At 37.4% G+C, this 21,231-nt stretch overlaps 1 protein-coding gene across 1 annotated transcript in view; it reads left to right on the forward strand.

The window, feature by feature from the left end:
- Positions 1 to 9,302: 9,302 nt before the first annotated feature.
- The window catches only part of LOC135083249 (uncharacterized), a 38,720-nt gene continuing 26,791 nt past the window's right edge, over positions 9,303 to 21,231 (forward strand). The window contains exons 1-3 of the mRNA XM_063977984.1: positions 9,303 to 9,650; positions 10,914 to 11,398; positions 12,808 to 12,909. Coding sequence (XP_063834054.1) covers positions 9,434 to 9,650; positions 10,914 to 11,398; positions 12,808 to 12,909 — 804 coding nt within the window. The 5' untranslated portion in view covers positions 9,303 to 9,433. The remainder of the gene's footprint in view (positions 9,651 to 10,913; positions 11,399 to 12,807; positions 12,910 to 21,231) is intronic.

Genomic DNA, 21,231 nt, shown 5'->3' on the forward strand with positions numbered 1-21,231 from the left:
TGTAGCGACACCGCTCCGACGTCGCACAGCCGCCGCCACGCATTTTTTTTTAGCCTCTACGCAGTGACCTTTACAGTACTTTACTTCCTACATTAATCAAAGTAATCTCATAACCTTCACATACATACCAATCGTTACATTACAAACCATAAAGAATGCCATAATAATTTTACGTATGCTAAAATTATTCCGGAACATACAAGTAGTACCACGCACGGAGTGGTACTCAAATATGTTCCTCCGAATCCCCTCTCACTACTTCGTATGAATAAAAGATAAGAATGTTCCGCCCGACCGACAGGTTTTTTTTCATAAAACACAATGTACTTTTTCGGATAGCAATCTGTGATTTCCATAAACAGTTAATAAGTAGTGTTCCGAATATAAGTTTATACAGGGTGTTAGGTAAATAATATCAAGCCGACACTAGCCCATGTTAACATATTTGTATTTAAGAACTAGCCAAGTCAGACTTAAGGCTACAATATTATTATCCTAAGTTATAATTAAGAAGAAAATAATGATATTTTATGTTTGTTATAAAAAAATTCAAGATCTAATTTCTTTTGTCGTTGAAGTCAACAACCTAGGCATAAAAATATCATAATAATGAACTTGACTCGTCATTTCAGTACTGATAAGCTGCCTATAGAAACTTTCATTGCCTATTTTAATATTTTTTCATAGCAACGTAACATAATTTATGTAATCACCCATTTCAATGTTTGTGACAAAAGTAGCTCCTACATGATGTACCTTTGTCCTTTTTCTTTGTGTTTCTCAACATAAACATTGTGAAACAACTTTCATGTCTAGAATATCATCATCGCTGTTTGTTCAGTGGTTTTAACAAAACAGACAGACAGAAAGTTACCCTGTATACAAAGTTACTTTATAGTTACTTTCACATCTACACTAATATTATAAAGAGGAAAACTTTGTTTGTTTGTTTGTTTGTTTGTTTGTTTGTTTAGTTGTAATGGATAGGCTCAAAAACTACTGGACCGATTTTAAAAATTCTTTCACCATTCGAAAGCTACATAGCTCACGAGTAACATAGGCTAAATTTTATTTTGGAAAACAATAGGGTCCCGTAAAATATTTGGGATTTTCATAAGACGTGGAAAAGCGCCATCTATCGTCATTGCTTAAAATCTTCTTGCGCCTGACAAAAATTTTTGAGGTACGTAAATATTCATGAAGGCAAAGCTGTCAAACGCCATCTATCGACATCATTAGTAAATTAGTAACTAAAATTACATGTACTATGAATAGCGCTGTTCGTAAATAATATTGAAAATTTAATAAATAAAGATATTTTATGTAATTGAACCATTCACTGTATGAACCTACTTGAATCATTCACTGTGTTTAAACGAGCAAGTCAAAGGGTTAATTAGTGACTTTTTACAAACTTCCTTGCAAATTCTTACTATGTGCCGCCATCTACCGAGATACATGATGAATATTAGGGTACGGTTCAGCGGCGGACAAATGGGATGGGCGCGTGGGCGATTGTAGTTAAATAGGATAAGAATTACTTCGTTTTTATTTTCTGTATGTAATTTGTTAATTTTTTGGTAGGGTCTTTATTTTAATTACTTAGGTTGGTAGGTAATTACTTATTTGATTTTAATGATAATTACTATAGGTACGTATAATTTTAGTAGAAAGAAAGGTAATTGAATGACTAAGTGACTCACTCACTCATCACGAAGTCTCAGAAACTACAAGTCTCAAAAGAGTTCTCATAGGGGTTAATGGTCTATTCCACCTGGCTTTGACCACCAAGATGATCAAAGTGGACTCCAGTTAAATTATTTTTTTAGTGTTCTTTGATCACCTATAAATAAATCATACCTCTGAATTGTCACATACATGTCCAATTTGTTTATTGCGGTTTTTAGAAAATATCAAAAATGTTACAAATCAAAATATGTAGTACAACAATTGGACATGTGACTATTCAGAGGAGGTGAATTTTTGTTTGTAGATGATTAAAGGACACTAAAATAATAATTTAACTAGAGTCCACTTGGCTCACCCAGGACATCGTATCCGTGGGTGATCAAAGGCACAGAATAAATTCAAAGGTCACTAAATTGTCGCTGTAAGTCCACTTTGATCACCTGGCTGATCAAAGCCAGGTGATCAAAGTGGAATACACCTCCTTTTAGAACGTAGGTAGTCACTAAGACGAAATTTTGCAAAATTCAACCCTTATGGGAGTTAAAAAGGGGGTTGGAAGTCTGTATTGCAGTCCTCGGTTTTTAAAGTAAGAGACTTGAAAGTTAAAATGTATGCTCATATGATCTCTAGATATTGTGGAGGTGTACATATACTGTTCGGTACACTGTGGTACTGTGTACACATCGGTTTGCCGACGATATTATGGTCATGGCAGAATCGTTGGAAGATCTTGGAACAATGCTCGAAGACCTTAATCGATTTTCCCAACAGGTAGGCCTGAGGATGAACATGGACAAAACGAAGCTTATGTCGAATGTCCATGTTGCACCCTACCCAGTTTCAGTTGGGAGCTCAATTCTCGAGATTGTCGACAAGTAGGTATGTCGACCTCGGACAAACGATCCAGCTAGGTAGGTCCAATTTCGAGAAGGAGGTCAATCGTCGAATCCAACTCGGCTGGGCAGCATTCGGGAAACTACGCAACATATTTTTGTCCAAAATACCTCAATGCCTGAAGACTAGAGTGTATAACCAATGTGTGTTACCAGTGATAACTTATGGCTCGGAAACGTGGCCTCTCACTATAGGCCTTATACAGAAGCTCAGTTGCACAGCGTGCTATGGAGAGGGCTATGCTTGGTGTTTCAGAAATGTGGAGATCCGTAAACGAACCAAAGTCGCTGACATAGCCCAACGGATTAGCAAGCTGAAGTGGCAATGGGCAGGGCACATAGTACGCAGAACTGATGGCCGATGGGACAGAATGGTTCTGGAATGGAGGCCGCGTACCGGAAAACGTAGCGTGGGACTTCCACCTACAAGGTGGACCGACGACATCGTAAAGGTAGCAGGGAAGCGCTGGACGCAGGCCGCTTCCAATCGATCAACATGGAAAGCATTGGGGGAGGCCTATGTTCAGCAGTGGACGTCCTATGGCTGAAATGGTGGTGGTGGTGGTGGTACATATACTGAAAATGTATCATTAGAAATCAACCACGGGGGCTAAGGAGATAAAAGGAGGGTTGGAAGTTTATATTATGAAAGTCCTATGTGTTTAAAGTAAGAGAGTTGAAATTTAAAATGTATGCGCTATAGATGCTAAGAGCGGATTTTACGAAACTCCACCCCTAATGGAGTAAAACGAGGTCCACGCGTACGAAGTCGCGGGCGGCCGCTAGTTTACGATATAAAGACACGAAACGAAAAACGACTGTATCGAACTTTGAAAACAAATGTTTACTTATCTAAGCGTAGAATTATAAGTCTTGTGCTTAAATCAGTCAGTACCTGAGCGGCACGGGAGGGGTGACATTGACATTATTATGTCGTGACAGAGCACATAAATCTGAAGGAGAAGTCTCGCTGACGTTTGACGTTACAAAAACACTCCGTGCCGCTCCCATACCTCAGGCACTAACAAGCCCAGAGCCCCGATTACGGTAACTTTTAACGTTTACAATCCAGACGCGTTTCTGATTCTGCGATACGATTGGTCAAAACAGCTGACGTACGCTGTTGAACGACCAATCGTATCGCAGAATCGAGAAGCGTGTCTGGATTGTTGACGTTAAAAGTTACCGTAATCGGGGCTCAGTTTTTTGATTCATAGTTCAAATAACTAATTGTTAAATTTGACAGATGTCAAACAAGTGGTTAAATATAAAAAAATGATTTTCGAACAATGATTATGTAGGGACACATTACACCTAGTACATCGTTTGCCTAGCTAGTGTAATTAGAGGAATCCCGGCGTGTATGCGTGCCTACACCGTGCCCGAACTTAGTTGTATGTGTGCGTTGCGGCGGCTGCGCCCGCCGCTGTCTGTTTTAGTGGATTACACGCCAATACGTGAACTGGTCGTTGTTTTCCTTTTATGTCCTTATCTCCCAAACCTTCAGGTGAACTCGAATAGATAGTATAGTAGTAACTTATAAATTAACCTAACGCATTAAATTACCTTAAGTGGTGACCCGTGTGAACATCGTGTGAGGAATAAGGATGAACAATTTGCAACCAGCATCGACCTCTGGGTTCGCGCCGCCCGCGCCGGGCGCGGCCGGCTCCGGATTAGTTTGACTTTTAGTACATTTTTTAACTATTACTTTACATTTTGATAATATTTAACCATTAGCAGCAAAATTTAACAATTAGTTATTTTATTAATCAAAAACCTGGGCCTAAGTTAAGCGTTAGACCTATATAATAATGTACTGTACATACATATCTTTATCGACTAGAAGATAGACTAACATTCTTGTTTAAACTCAATTAAACATTATTAAACTCAAGGTGTATACTTAAAACAAACGTACCTTAAATAAGTAGGACAATCCCGTTTATGTTTTGAATTTTTAACTAACACATTGCTATCGACTTACACCGAAATAGATTTTAGGTTTAAAACAATTACTAACTTAAACAGTTTAGGTTGAAATCGAGGTGGGTAATCAATATTTGATAGCAGTAAGTTCTTGGTACTTTAGACTGGATTCTAGAAATTTCGATAATAATGTACACGCTGCTGTATTGTTGAAGGTATAGTCAATGTTGTGCTGGAAGACGTAGCGTGGGTAGGCCTCCTACTAGATGGACCGACGATCTGGTAAAGGTCGCGGGAAGAGCCTGGATGCGGGCAGCGCAGGACCGTTCATTGTAGAAAACCTTGGGGCAGGCCATTGTCCAGCAGTGGACGTCATTTGGCTGAGACTAACGACGACGAAATATTTTCCAACCAAAATTACATTATGTATATTAGCGCTTAGTAAGTACATACTCTTATGTAAAGATAGTAGACCGTGTAGTAAATACTATGGCAATTTACGTAGTTATAATAGTTTCTGTTTTGCAATGGACATCTAATTAAGTTTGTAAGTAGCACGGAGATCGTTCTGTCTCTTTCCAAAGTTAGTATTGTAGATATATATTGTGTTGCTACCTGAATCGTAAGACCTTAAATGTAAACGCGCTAACATAGTAAAGTAATAAATGATTGTGTATTGAGTACTAACGACTATTCACGTACAAAAATCAAGTCAGAAACATGGTATGTTAAGCAATATTGATTGCGCATTAACCTCATCGAATGCCCATTACTTAACGTCAAACATAAGGGCAGTACACATGCTACTTTTAGCGTCGACGATCGGCGATTTTGCGACTGTATCGATGCTAAATTGCGTTTTAGCCACTCTCGTAATATCGGAATCGCGCGTTTTAGCGATTCTATCGATGCAGTATCGCGATTTCGCGACTTCATGCATTCGGACGCGGTATCGTAATCGCGCGTTTTGGGACTCTATCGATGCAGCATAACGATTTTGCGACTTCATGTATTCGGATGCGATCGGAATCGCACGTTTTAGCAAACTTCTTCCATGCTGGATCGGCAACAATGCGCTGGCCGACGTAGTTATAGTATGGTAGTAGACGTAGATGCCAAATCAATGCAAACGGATTGTTCACACGCTCATGCTCACGACGTTCAGACGCTTTGTCGAACTTCCAAAAAGGGACACAATCGTTGCGTTTGGCGTTTTTAAGTGTATGGCTGAAACGCGCGATTCCCATACTGCGATCGAACGCAGAGAGTCGCCAAAACGTGATTAGCATCGATTCGTAAAATCGCCGATCGTCGATGCTAAAATAAAAGTAGCATGTGTCCTAACCTGTGTTCAGGCCTAACATTCCGTTGTATAATGCGATTACACGAATCCGTTGTTCCAAACTCGCTCTACAATTGGATCCTTTAATCATTTAATTAGTATGGATCGGAATCAGGTAACCGGGATTTCATAGAACTTCTGCAGTTATGGTGAAGGTTGGAAGAGTAAGCTTATACAGTGGGCATAAGGTGTATAATTCGTTGACGATTCAGTCTTTCTATCATCAAGATTCATAACTGTAGCTGGCTCTTATTTTTGTATCTGTCGCTATTTTTAGAATTATATATCTGGAATTTTCTATCATAAACTTAATATCAATTAATAATCAAAGATACGAGTAGAGCAGTAGTCTTTTAAACTATAACTTCTAACATAAATGAGAGCTTACGCCCGTATTCACAAACGATGCTTGCTTAAGTGAAGCAGCAAATCGAACGCACAGTTGAATAGAGCTCTGTGATTGGTTCGTGTGTCACCCTGTGCGTCCACGCGTACTGTGTGACCTCATAATAATGTTTGTGAATGCGGGCGTTAATCAAGTAGGTACATGAAGTGAGGAAATTTTCTGTTTCTTTCTATATTGTAGCTTTATGTTTCCAATTAATAAAGGATGGAGTAAAATAAAGGGTCTACAGCTTGGTAAAAATTGATCTTTATTCCTGAAAGCTTAAAGTTCAAAAAGCAGAAACGCGAAATCAAACAAAGGTATCGGATTGACCTTTTTTGGGGCGGATTGTAATATTTTGATTGTGAAATGTCAAAAATAAGCTCTTAAATGCTTTATGGGTTCGCTGAAAATTGAATTGCGATTTAAATTTGACAGGCGACTGCCTTTTGTTATTGTGTCGAAGTAAAAAAAAGACCAGTGGTGGCAAGTTCGAATTCCATTGGAAGAAATGTTGGTGTTATTATCCCATCCTTTCCTACAAGGTCGTCGCACATTTATCAACTCGGAAAGGGGTCGTACGTAACCGTATCAACTTGAGGAGGTCAGTATTCTTTATATGGAACTCTTTACTGCAATGCACACTTATCCGCACCGTAACGTAAACGCCTCGCGACTCGCGTTCGACAGGTGATGACAGCTAGCGAAAGGTGATACGATTTTGATCCCTTTCCAAGTTAATAATTCTCTATGAACTTAATCCTACTTTTAAGAGGATGGATGAATGGGTGGATGTTTGTTACCCTTTCAGGATAAAACCACTGAATCGATTTAGGTCAGGGATAGGGAAAAACGTAGGTATTCCAGTTTTCATTCCGGTTTTTCAGAGGGGAACTCGCGTGCGATAAGACTTTATGTGACAAACCAAAATTCATCGGTACACCAGACTGTACATTCTCCCTTCCCAAAAATAACTTACTACAATGACGTATTTCTTTAAATTGATTTGCCGTCGCCTATGTAGATACATTCATAATTTATTTGTTTGAAGTAACTTAACCTACATAAAAAAACCCTTTCAAAATTCTGACTAAATACACTCGCAAATTCAATATAATCATCCAAATAAACCCCAATCACTTATTCCCAAACTTCCATTATAACAGATTAACTTATATCACCAAACCAAAACACCCCACCTATACACATCTCCGACCGATGTTGACAAATTACTTTAGCATTCACGTGGGAGTTCAAACAAAACCGCAAATTAATCTACTTTCCTGCAGAGCAGCGGTTCTCAAACCCTGTGACGATAACCCCCTAAAGTGTATAATATTTAAGTTTTAAAGTTTACGTCATGTATTTAGTAAACCTGTCATCCGCTTTGCAATGGAGGGAAGTTGAACCTTAACTTCGAATACCTGCTATGTTCTTCTGATTAATTTCGTTGCGGGTCCTAACACAGTTTTTCTTTTCCCCGGGACAAATTTGATCTTCACTGGTTGGGTGTTTATTGGCGGTCAAGCTGTGGATCCTGGCTACACAGGAGTTGCAGCGGTAGGAACGAGATCTGGAAATAGTCCCGTAATATTAAAGTTGGTAATCGCGCACTTTTTGTTGGCTAATAAAATAAAAGCTACAGTCCACTTTCATACGAGTTAATATTGTGTCATCATTATTTCAGCCGTAGGACGTCCACTGCTGAACATAGGCCTCCCCCAATGATTTCCATATTAATTACCAGCTTTAGTAGCGGCCTACATCCAGCGACTTCCTGTTTTTAAATTACCTTTCTGAGGTCGTCAGTCCCACCTACTGGTGGATGTTCCACGCAGCGCTTTCCGGTATGTGGCCTCCACTCCAGAATATTGCTGCCCCATCGGCAAATTAACTTAAGACAGACACCCGTAGGTATTCACATAAATAATGCTTGCTTAATAAGTGAAGCAGCAAATCGAACGCACAGCGGTGGATAGAGCTCTGTAATTGCTTCGTGTGTGAAACTGTGCATCCACGCGCACTGTGAGACCTCATAGTAATGTTTGTGAATACGGGCGAGAAAGTATCTAGTAAAAGAGAAGAATGAAGGGTAATACAAATTCAATTAATGATAATGTTTGCAGCATTGCAAATGTATGTGGTAATTATAATAACTAATCTATGTACTCGTAATGTACGGTACTGATACGGTGGACATCTTGGTCATATCTAGTACTTAAGACCGCCACATGTGGTTTTAACTTACCGTCGACCTATCGGCGAGTATTGATAGGCAATTTTCCCAGTCCTAAAAGGGGGTTCGTGTCCTTCATTTGAGAAACGATGCCCTAAAGTTTACAAAACACATGTCCCAAAGGTTCGGCTTATGATCTAATCAAATTCAGGATTAGGGACTCCGAAGGGCAGCGGTCCATTCCGGTGGCAGTTTTAATATGGCCGCTTATGAATAGACCTTTTAATAATGAATGAATTTAAAATTCTGAAGAATATTAATTGTAAAATCTTTTTATGTTAGACGTTAGAAGATTAAATTAAATATGAATTGTCACTTTAAATCAAAACTCTTTGTAAGAGTGCCTATCATTTTTTTATTATTTACCATGTGGCTACTAATAAATATGATCTATTCCGATCGGATACCACTCTTAGACATTTTACACTGCGCTTCTAGTCCCAAACTAAGCAAAGCTTGTACTATGGGTACTAGACAACGGATATAAACATACTTAAATACTTTTTTTTTGTAAATACATACTTATTAAACATAGAAAACATCTTGACTACACATCAACGGATTTTCATTAAATTAATAGTTATTATTGACCTACAAATTTTCATGAAAGATATTGTGAGAAGTACCTATAACATACTATTATTAACTATTTAAAAACACCAACCGGCCCTTGTGGAAATCATTGGGGGAGGCCTATGTTCAGCAAAAAGCTTCACGTTTCTGCTGCTGTGTTGCAGCCATGGTCACAAGCAGAATGGCGGCTTTTAATCAGTAAAATGACCATAAATGTTTTATAAATTATTTTTCAACCATTTTTTCTATTTTTCCAGAATGCCTTCTCACCGAGCCGCCTTCGACACACCCTCCCCGAGAAGATAGCAGTGTTAACCCACAATGACTATAAATTTAAGTGAAAATGATCTCTTGCACCAGATGTGACGTTTGACAGTGCCAAAACAATGTTTTGCTGTAAAGAACTGAAACTACTCTACGCCACTGTTGTCCTGTTGCTTGAAGCCGAGTTATTAGTGAACACGGGTGCTATGGAGTCGAAGAGGTCTTCCATATTAGTGGCGCAAAACGCGGACGATCTTAGGTCGTTAGACCTATGTACTTCTAGGAATCAACAAAGACTGGGCAGTGTGTTTGGTAACTTCACACGGCATCACAAAAAAGGTAATAATAACATTTCAATTTTGTTTTAAAATGCGTTAACAATGTCGTAGATACGAAAGCATGACAAGCACCGTGGCATCTTAAGTAGTCGTAATAGATGATGGTGACAAAGAAAATAAATCTGATGTCCTGTTGACAGTATAGTTTGTTGATAACGACTTTAATAACTTTGATATAAACATTTTAAGGGACCGAAGAATATATTTGATATATTTTCAACATCATCATAATTTCAGCCATAGGACGTCCACTGCTGAACATATTTTATGCATCCTCTAATGATTTCCACAATAATGGCCGGTTGGTGGCGGCCTGCATCCAGCGCTTTCCTGCTACCTTTATGAGGTCGTCGATACATCTTAAACAAGAGCAAATAGAGGGTAAAAGTTTATAACAGAGAATCAAACGTTTCTCAAGTTAAATATTCCCTATAATTTTGATTAGGTACGTGAAGGGCCTCTAAAACTTTCTGAAACTCAAAGGTGTGAGTATGTTTATATCCATCAATTATTTATGGTGTAATTGTCCCCATAATATAAAGTTGCTTAGTTTGGGACTAGATGGCGCAGTGTAAAATGTCCAAAGCTATTCATTTATGGGTAAAACCGCGATAAGAACTTGTTAATATACTTATTTCTCTTTTACTACATCTTCGCTCCTTGAGAGATTCACAAAAAGTACTCAATCTGACCTGAAGTTAATTTATTTTTGGACGACATAATAAGATTGCCTTTCAATATGCCATACTCGTACAAATTCTAAAGAATTATTAATCTAAAAATATTTTGCCTTTTCATTAAAAACATCGTTTTTGTTAACGTATTTCTTTGATGAGATTTTTAGAGCATTCGTTATTTTTATGCTACATTGTATGTATGCCTACTTATTTGTATGAATTCATAAAAAAAAAATATTTTAAACATTTCAATGAAATTCTCTATAATTCCATAAAAGCAATTTTTATGTGATACCTTAAAAAATTTCCAATAAAATTCACATTGGTTAATTGCCTATCCGAATATTTTCTAATTTCAAAGAAAACATGTTCAATGACAGCCCTCAAATGAACATTCTAGTTAATAGAATTTTATAAAGAATCACTTAAAATATAATACGTGGAAAAATTGTAAAGATCAAATTTAATGCTTTTTCAGAAGTAATTTAAGTGCCTCATTTAGTTTCAGACTCTAATTTGACGCGCAACTATATTTCTAGAAAATTCCACTGTATACCACAAATATTATAATGATAATTCTTTTCCAGGTCACAGAAGAAGAACAACAACGTCAACAATACAAACAACAGTTCTTCTCACGACAGACAATGATGAAGAAACAACTGAAGCTTATCAATCAACAACAGATTATATTTTGAGTACAGCCACATATCCAAAACTACCCAAACCCTTACGCCTCTCAGCATCAATACTAGATAAAGAATTTAATGAAGATGTACATAATTTAGATAAACTCATTGATGAAGTTCATGAACATAGAGAGAAACACCATGGGAAGCATAGGATAACAGATATAGAAATTGTTAAAGAATTAGAAGAGGCTTCATTGAAGAAGTCTTTGAATAAAGTTAAGAAAATGTACAGAGATTCCACGGCGTCTGCCGTGAATAAGTTAAGTGGTAAGGGTGGCAAGAGTGGTATATTTTTGACTGAGAATTGTACAACAGTTATAGCTCAAATAGGCACAACGGCTATACTGCATTGTGAAGTTAGTGATATCACCGAAAATACGGTAAGAATTTTCATTACAGTCAAATTTTTTCCAACAACCTTTCTGCTTAATTTTCAATTTACTTTAGCGTTACAATCTTACTCAAATTTTGTAATTATATGCCCAAAAAAGTTATTGGAAGAAAAACGTGTTTGGTGACATTATGAATTCACTACATTGAAAGATTAAAATACAAGACTCAACAAGGCTTTAGGGTAGAAAAGTTCTTGAACATTCTCAATTTAGTTTCATACGATAATTGCGAAAATTTTCGCTATAAAATCGAGACCCCACCCGCCTGGAGTCCGAAACTTTGTCATTTATTATTATCAAATGTTGTAGCTGAGAGACATTTTCGAAATAAATTGAGCCTGCTTAAAATTTTTTATAAGCAACACTACTGAATATTTTATGTGGCTCTTAAAATTTCAACAGACGCTGTGTCAAACGGTCTCTTTGAAAACATTATTCAGACACTAAATAGTTTAAGTTGAGACCATTTTACAGCTATATTTTTCGAGATAAATGAACAATCCATTTCAGAATTAACATCTCGGAAAATAGTCGTCTTAAATTACACAGAAGTTCTTAAGCTGTGCTTAAAATTACACATTTATTTTGCTTGTTTCCTAATTACTATCTTGAGTTTTAGTTGCTTGATAATTGCTAGATCATGTTTATTTAAATCCAAAACAAACGGCAGATATAAGTGGTCGTTATTGTTGATTTTACGCTCGTCGAATTTGAGCTCTATTTGAAAACTATTGGAACGATTTTTATGTAAATAATTATGAGTAATTGTGTTTCAATTAGTAGAACTATTCAGCTATAATTTAGGCCTCAATGACTAATTATGGGATTTTAGCCCGTGTCATTGAGATAATTTACTCGAACACACGATTACTGCTAATAGTGTAATTACGAAAGCATTTGTTATTTCAAGCTGTTATTATTGGCACTGACAAATGAAAGATTGGAGCAAATCCAATAGATATTGGTTTTGCAAACAATTAAAGCTGATATTGCAAACAGTTTGTCTTTACCCATTAACATTACATAGTAAGGTTAATAACCTCACTGAGATAATAAGGCTGGGTTGCACCATCTTTCAACTTTGACAAACGTCAAAAATCTGTCGAACTCCATACAACACCGGTTATCGGTTATAGTTACGGTCAAAGTCAGGTGGTGCAATTCAGCCTTTTGAGACCACTGAAACCAAAAAATGAAGTTCATGTAGGCTATGTGAAATAAAAAATTAAACCCGTCAAACTGGATATAATTTAATATTGTGCAATGTACACGAAACCTTTTAAAATTTCGTGCAGTATTTTATGAACTTAGTATTTGTGTTAATTTTACCCGCAACGCCAAAAGAAGGGGTTATATTTTTTATAATTTGGAATTTATTTTTGATATTTTGCCACCAGGTGACGTGGATAAGGAAAAAAGACTACTCGTTGCTGTCAGTGGGACTCGTCACTTACAGCGCAGACAGCAGATTTTTTTCAGCGCACGGCAGACACGTCAAGGTAAGAATTTTACAGCATATTTTCAGCTCAACAAAACAAAGTTCGAAACTCGCTTTAAGGTCATAGCACACTTATCAACCTGGAAAGGGATCAACGCCGCGCAGTAAACCGCGAGGCGAGGCGTTTATGTTACGGTGCATATTTTACCTAAATCTGTCGCCATAATAACAATGTTAACAGCATTTTTATGTTCCGGCAGTTAGAAGTAAGATAGCCAGTTCCTCCGTGGTTGAGGATTCCGGGTGAAGCTCGCTTCCACCTTCGGCCTGATCATCACTTACCATCAGGTGTGATACACGTCAAGAACTTCCTCGTTGTGGATAAAAAAAATATAGTGTGTGGTGCAGTACGGAGCTTCATACAATACTGCCTCGAGTTGATACGGTTACGATCCGTTTCCAGGTTGATACGAGTGTGCTTTGTCCTTATATCTTAACTAGCGGCCGCCCGCGACTTCGTACGCGTGGACCTCGTTTTACTCCATTAGGGGTGGAGTTTCGTAAAATCCGCTCTTAGCATCTATAGCGCATACATTTTAAATTTCAACTCTCTTACTTTAAACACATAGGACTTTCATAATATAAACTTCCAACCCTCCTTTTATCTCCTTAGCCCCCGTGGTTGATTTCTAATGATACATTTTCAGTATATGTACCACCACCACCACCACCATTTCAGCCATAGGACGTCCACTGCTGAACATAGGCCTCCCCCAATGCTTTCCATGTTGATCGATTGGAAGCGGCCTGCGTCCAGCGCTTCCCTGCTACCTTTACGATGTCGTCGGTCCACCTTGTAGGTGGAAGTCCCACGCTACGTTTTCCGGTACGCGGCCTCCATTCCAGAACCATTCTGTCCCATCGGCCATCAGTTCTGCGTACTATGTGCCCTGCCCATTGCCACTTCAGCTTGCTAATCCGTTGGGCTATGTCAGCGACTTTGGTTCGTTTACGGATCTCCACATTTCTGAAACACCAAGCATAGCCCTCTCCATAGCACGCTGTGCAACTGAGCTTCTGTATAAGGCCTATAGTGAGAGGCCACGTTTCCGAGCCATAAGTTATCACTGGTAACACACATTGGTTATACACTCTAGTCTTCAGGCATTGAGGTATTTTGGACAAAAATATGTTGCGTAGTTTCCCGAATGCTGCCCAGCCGAGTTGGATTCGACGATTGACCTCCTTCTCGAAATTGGACCTACCTAGCTGGATCGTTTGTCCGAGGTCGACATACCTACTTGTCGACAATCTCGAGAATTGAGCTCCCAACTGAAACTGGGTAGGGTGCAACATGGACATTCGACATAAGCTTCGTTTTGTCCATGTTCATCCTCAGGCCTACCTGTTGGGAAAATCGATTAAGGTCTTCGAGCATTGTTCCAAGATCTTCCAACGATTCTGCCATGACCATAATATCGTCGGCAAACCGATGTGTACACAGTACCACAGTGTACCGAACAGTATATGTACACCTCCACAATATCTAGAGATCATATGAGCATACATTTTAACTTTCAAGTCTCTTACTTTAAAAACCGAGGACTGCAATACAGACTTCCAACCCCCTTTTTAACTCCCATAAGGGTTGAATTTTGCAAAATTTCGTCTTAGTGACTACCTACGTTCTAAAAGGAGGTGTATTCCACTTTGATCACCTGGCTTTGATCAGCCAGGTGATCAAAGTGGACTTACAGCGACAATTTAGTGACCTTTGAATTTATTCTGTGCCTTTGATCACCCACGGATACGATGTCCTGGGTGAGCCAAGTGGACTCTAGTTAAATTATTATTTTAGTGTCCTTTAATCATCTACAAACAAAAATTCACCTCCTCTGAATAGTCACATGTCCAATTGTTGTACTACATATTTTGATTTGTAACATTTTTGATATTTTCTAAAAACCGCAATAAACAAATTGGACATGTATGTGACAATTCAGAGGTATGATTTATTTATAGGTGATCAAAGAACACTAAAAAAATAATTTAACTGGAGTCCACTTTGATCATCTTGGTGGTCAAAGCCAGGTGGAATAGACCATTAACCCCTATGAGAACTCTTTTGAGACTTGTAGTTTCTGAGACTTCGTGATGAGTGAGTGAGTCACTTAGTCATTCAATTACCTTTCTTTCTACTAAAATTATACGTACCTATAGTAATTATCATTAAAATCAAATAAGTAATTACCTACCAACCTAAGTAATTAAAATAAAGACCCTACCAAAAAATTAACAAATTACATACAGAAAATAAAAACGAAGTAATTCTTATCCTATTTAACTACAATCGCCCACGCGCCCATCCCATTTGTCCGCCGCTGAACCGTACCCTAATATTCATCATGTATCTCGGTAGATGGCGGCACATAGTAAGAATTTGCAAGGAAGTTTGTAAAAAGTCACTAATTAACCCTTTGACTTGCTCGTTTAAACACAGTGAATGATTCAAGTAGGTTCATACAGTGAATGGTTCAATTACATAAAATATCTTTATTTATTAAATTTTCAATATTATTTACGAACAGCGCTATTCATAGTACATGTAATTTTAGTTACTAATTTACTAATGATGTCGATAGATGGCGTTTGACAGCTTTGCCTTCATGAATATTTACGTACCTCAAAAATTTTTGTCAGGCGCAAGAAGATTTTAAGCAATGACGATAGATGGCGCTTTTCCACGTCTTATGAAAATCCCAAATATTTTACGGGACCCTATTGTTTTCCAAAATAAAATTTAGCCTATGTTACTCGTGAGCTATGTAGCTTTCGAATGGTGAAAGAATTTTTAAAATCGGTCCAGTAGTTTTTGAGCCTATCCATTACAACTAAACAAACAAACAAACAAACAAAGTTTTCCTCTTTATAATATTAGTGTAGATTAGATAAAACTACACCCTCCCTACTGGCTGATAGTTTGGTCGACTTTTAATTTTATCCTTAACCTCGAACTCTTCCTATGTTCTTCGGATTAATTTCGTTGCGGGTCCAATGACAGTTTAACATCCCCCGGGAAAAACTTGACCTTCACTGGTTGGGTTTTTATTGGCGGTCAAGCTGTAGATCCTGGCTACACAGGAGTTGCAGCGGTGGGAACGAGAGGTGGGAATAGTCCCGATCTAATTTGCATGAGCAATCGGCGGATACCAAATCGGTGTAATATTCGTACTTTCATAAATATTAACAGCCCGACTAAACTATCGGCCGACCAATTCTGTAGTCTACAGAGAGACTTTAGCTTAAGTTAATATCCCATAATTAAAGAACTAAACTTCGTTTATTTTCTGTAAATAGGCTTTTATAAAGCGCCTTTACTTGGTCTAAATACTGAAGTACCAATTAAAAGCTTCAAAATAAATTTCTATAATACAGACCTAGCTACAGATTTTAGTCTTTATTGTGGTTGAATAGAAGCCACATTTATTTGACTAATCTATTTTGAAGATACACTTGATGGTTTTATAATAACCCTAGTTATAGACCTTCTAATGATTTTCGTAAGTGCTACTACTATTATTTATTCTGTGGTGATGGTTGGGTTTAAATACGAAGAAATTTGGTATTGATCACTACTACAGTACTGTATTTGTGATTGAAGAGTAAAGAAATATAAAAACATTGAGACAGCTAGCTCATTGCTTGAGATGATTTTCTTTACAGTGCGGCCTACTTATTTAGCTTATAATATTTCGTTGGACTATTTTTATGAAGTCTTCAGTAGAAAAATAGATACATCAAGGAATAATATCACAAGTGTGATTTACTTGTTACTCGTATATGAAAAAAAATAGATCCTGGAAGCTATGAAAAGTTGGCTTACTTTTTACTTTGTTAGATTACTTACATCGATAACTAATCTAACTTGTGACATTCCTTCAAGGACACCATTTAACCAAGCCTTCAATTTATTGATTGATTCTAAGTTAAACGCTTGTTCGTGACATCATAATTTGTCTATTACTTCGTATTATCACTATCACTACATATTATAAAACAAAATCGCTTTCCGCTGTCTCTCCCTATGTATGCTTAGATCTTTAGAACTACACAACGGATTTTGATGCGTTTTTTTAAATAGATAGAGTGACTCAAGAGGAAGGTTTATAAGTATAAAACATGCATATTAAGAGAAAATCCGGGAAATTCCATTGCAACCGTGCGAAGCCGGGGCGGGCCGCTAGTCCTACTAATATTCTAAATGCGAAAGTTTGGATGTCTGGATGTCTGAATGTTTGTTACTCTTTCACGCAAAAAGTACTAAACCGATTTTGTTGAAACTTTACAGTATTATTCTTTGTAACCCAGATTAACATAAATAGGCTATAATTTATGCCGATCTGTGACACTAAATTTCTCGCGGGTGAAGCCGCGGGCAAAAGCTAGTACATTATAAAGTCTCTATTTTTCAAAAAAGTTAAAATAAATATTGTTTCTTTATTTTTAGAGAACAATAGTTAACATATTCTTAGAATTCAATCTTGATAACTACTTCAACAAATTACTCGTATTCGGCGAACTAAGATACAGGTGTACTTCATAAGAGGCTCTATTGATTTAAACTTTGAAGTGGGTGTTGCCAGCTCTCGAACTTACTGCAACTAACAACGGCGATTAAACCACACTAACTTTAGTAAAGAGGTGTTAAAAACATTCTTAGATAATCTTTAGACAAAAGGTAAATTGAAGGAACATAATTTACAAAATACTTTTAACGAAAGACCCACTTAGTGAAATCTTTATAAAGAAACTAAACTGTATATAAAATAAAAGATTTGTAATTTTCTTTAGAGGTAAACTAGCTTCTATAAATACAATCTATAGGTACTAATATTATAAATGCGAAAGTAACTCTGTCTGTATGTCTGTCTTGCTTTAACACCTAAACCACTGAACCAATTTTGATGAAATTTGGAATAGAGATAGTTTGAGTCCCGGGAAAGGACAAAGTTTTTATCCCGGTTTTGAAACAGGGACGCGCGCGATTAAGTGTTTCTGTGACAGACAAAATTCCACGCGGGCGAAGCCGCGGGCGGAAAGCTAGATATAAAATAATTAGGTACGCAAAAGCGATTTATTTTGCTACAAACTCAAAACAAGGTATCAAAACAACAAAAAGGTAGCACAACAGGCTATTTATTGCAAAATCGCTCCTAATACCTCGCCATAGGATGCTTGCCTTCTGGAATTTCCCGTATTTACGATAAAATTCGAGTACCTAATTATTGAAACAAGCTCGATAATTTGTGTTATTACGAACAAATTATTGTCAGAACTCATGTTTCATGATTACTTTTTTTGTTGTTTGTTTTCCTGTAAACAATTACTAAATAATCATTTCTGGTTGTCGAGTGAAATTATACAGGCATAGTTTATAAAAATTGGACGAGAATAAATTGCTTATTTTTACCAAAAATCGACTACAAAACACCAAACCCGTCGACTTACCCGTGGCTTATTCCCGTATTCACAAACATTACTAAGAGGTCTTTTAGTGCGCGTGGTGCACAGGGTGACAAATGAACCAATCGCAGAGCTCTGTTCAACGCTGTGTGTTCGATTTCCTGCTTCAGTGAAACAAGCATCGTTTGTGAATACGGGCGATAGTATCTGTGTTATTTCAAGAGAATCATGTCGACGACTTGAACTTTCTATAGGTAACTATAGACAACATCTAATATTCATAAAACATGCATTAACATTGTGACATCTGATGCTTATGAAATAGTAGTTGTTAAAAGCGATTTTGTTACGTTTTAGCCAATTGACGTCCACTGCTGGACAAAGGCCTCCCCCAAGGTTTCCATAGTGAACGGTCCTGCGCCTGCATCCAGGTTCTTCCCGCGACCTTTACCAGATCGTCGGTCCACCTAGTAGTAGGCCTGCCCACGCTACGTCCTCCAGCCCGTGGTCGCCACTCGAGAACTTTTCTGCCCCGCTTGATTTTGTACACGTACCAGTTTCTAAAATTCTTATTTCCAACGCCCCTTGTTCGGTACATCCTACATTCCTCCCTTTTCTCAGATAACGACTCTAAAACTTCCGACTTGAATTGACCTGGTTCAGCCACAGCGAGAAACGCCCGCGGCTTGAGGAATATTACAGCGACATGAAGTGAACCTTCACAGTAAATACATACTGTTAAAGGACGGTAGATCTATTCTCATAAATAAAACACTGGATACATAACTTTCACATTATATTGCCTCATTTTTAAATACAATTCATAGCTTAGCACAAAAGCGAGGAGTCGTCCACGCATGTTCCTCTAATCTGACGTTTCTAGTGTGACATTGACATTACGTCAATGTCACTATGACAGCAGCATATTTAACTCAATAATACCCCTCTCTTTTTACGTCGGGGGTTAAACTATTTAAACTAGTAGAGATGAGGGGTCTACCAATCAATCTACAAAACAGTTTTCTACGTTATTACATCGAAATAAATATGTTGTTTATCTAAAATAATTATGGTAATAAGACTTATCAGAAAAATCTCTTCTTATAAATGACAAAATTACATTATATCTTTTGACATGATTACCATGCCATTAAGATCAAAATACAGGGTGTTCTAAAAGAGACTTTGCTAACGTACACATCTAACACTACAAATTCCAGATGAAACGCAAGCGTTTCAGAACTAAAGCTCGTTTTTTTAACGTTAGTTCGTTACGTTCCTCCATTCGCGATAACGAGTCTTTGCACCCTGAATACAACTGGTGCAGCAACATTGTGACAAGGGCCCGGGGCTTCTGCATTGTAAAGCTTGCTGTGCCACTAAATAATTGAATGCAGATTTAGGTTGGAGCTGCTGAAATAAAGGGACGTGGATGCAGTAGTTTGGACTCTAGTTTGTCGAAGATTTAGAAAGGTTGAAAGAGAGTGTTTGTTTTTGCATAGCATTACAATCACACCAACTATTAAGGTTAGTATAGATTAGAACATTTACTTAAATAGAACAACGAGCCGCTTTATGATAATATGTTTAATGAATGTTATATGAACCAAACTGAGGTGGAATTGTGTAAGTAAAGCAATCGTTATCATTTGACAATTCATAACGTACGACTATTCTGTCAAAGGCTTTGTTTATCTGATTTTACACGATTCCACCTCTGAGCTTTCCAAACCTGTATTTCATCATTCGTAAGAACGCTACATTACATAAAAATGCTCTAGTGTAAATCCACCTTTAAATCATAATTAAAACTACTCAACCTTGGTCGAATGGAAACTTATTAAGAGTTTATTTAACAGTAACTATTTAATTGTCTTGCCACGTGAAAAGCTAAATGACATCTTATATAATTAACTTTAAAAAAAAAAAAACCGACTTCAAATGCGTGAACACAAAAAAAAACTAAAAATTAAAAATATTGCGTATAAAAAAGTTCATCCCCAATTTTCCACCCTTGGGGGTGAAATATTTTGTTCAAATTCGCATGAAACCACCCTTTTGATAATACCTATTCAACAAAAAAATAATCGTTCAAATTGATTTATAATCGGCGGAGATATTGCGTATAAAAAAGTTCATCCCCAATTTTCCACCCTTGGGGGTTGTTTTTTCTATTATTAAATTTAAATGGGACCACCCTTGAGGTATTACGTATACGCCGAAAAAAGATTTGTTCAAATCGGTTCATAATTGGCGGAGTTATCGCGTAACAAACATAGAAAAAAAAAAAAAAAAACATACGGGTCGAATTGAGAACCTCCTCCTTTTTTGAAGTCGGTTGAAAAATAACGAACTACGGAGAATTGAAGGTTCAAAATGTAAGTCCTGAGATAACAAGACCTAAAACTTTCATTAAATCAGTGAAAGTGAACGTAACCTGAAAACGGTCTACATTTAATCATAATTTCAATTACATTCCAGATTTCAATTACCGTAATGTAAATAATCCGTGATTTTAGAGAACATTAGGCCTAGGTTGCGAGCCATGATAAACTTTTATCAAGGCATTTTATTGAGTGACTAGCGGCCGCCCGCGACTTCGTACGCGTGGATCCCATTTTACCCCCTTCATCTATCTTACGCGGTTTAGATTTTTTCATACAAATGTTTTTTCCCGCTAACTCCTGTTCCCGTGAGAATTTTACAATATCATGTTGTAACTAAGCTTTAAGTTTACTAAGGTACCTGCATGCCAAATTTCAAGCGTCTAACTTAAGCGGTTTAGATTTTTCATACAAAAGGATTTTCCCGCTAATTCCCGTTCCCGTGGGAATTTCGGGAATTCCTTTCTTATTGCACCTCTACGGTACCTAAGCTACGTCCCTTCCAAATTTCAAGTGCCTACGTTTAGCCGTTTAGG

Source organism: Ostrinia nubilalis, chromosome 23, assembly GCF_963855985.1.
Source record: "Ostrinia nubilalis chromosome 23, ilOstNubi1.1, whole genome shotgun sequence".
NCBI classification, from domain to species: Eukaryota; Metazoa; Arthropoda; class Insecta; order Lepidoptera; family Crambidae; genus Ostrinia; species Ostrinia nubilalis.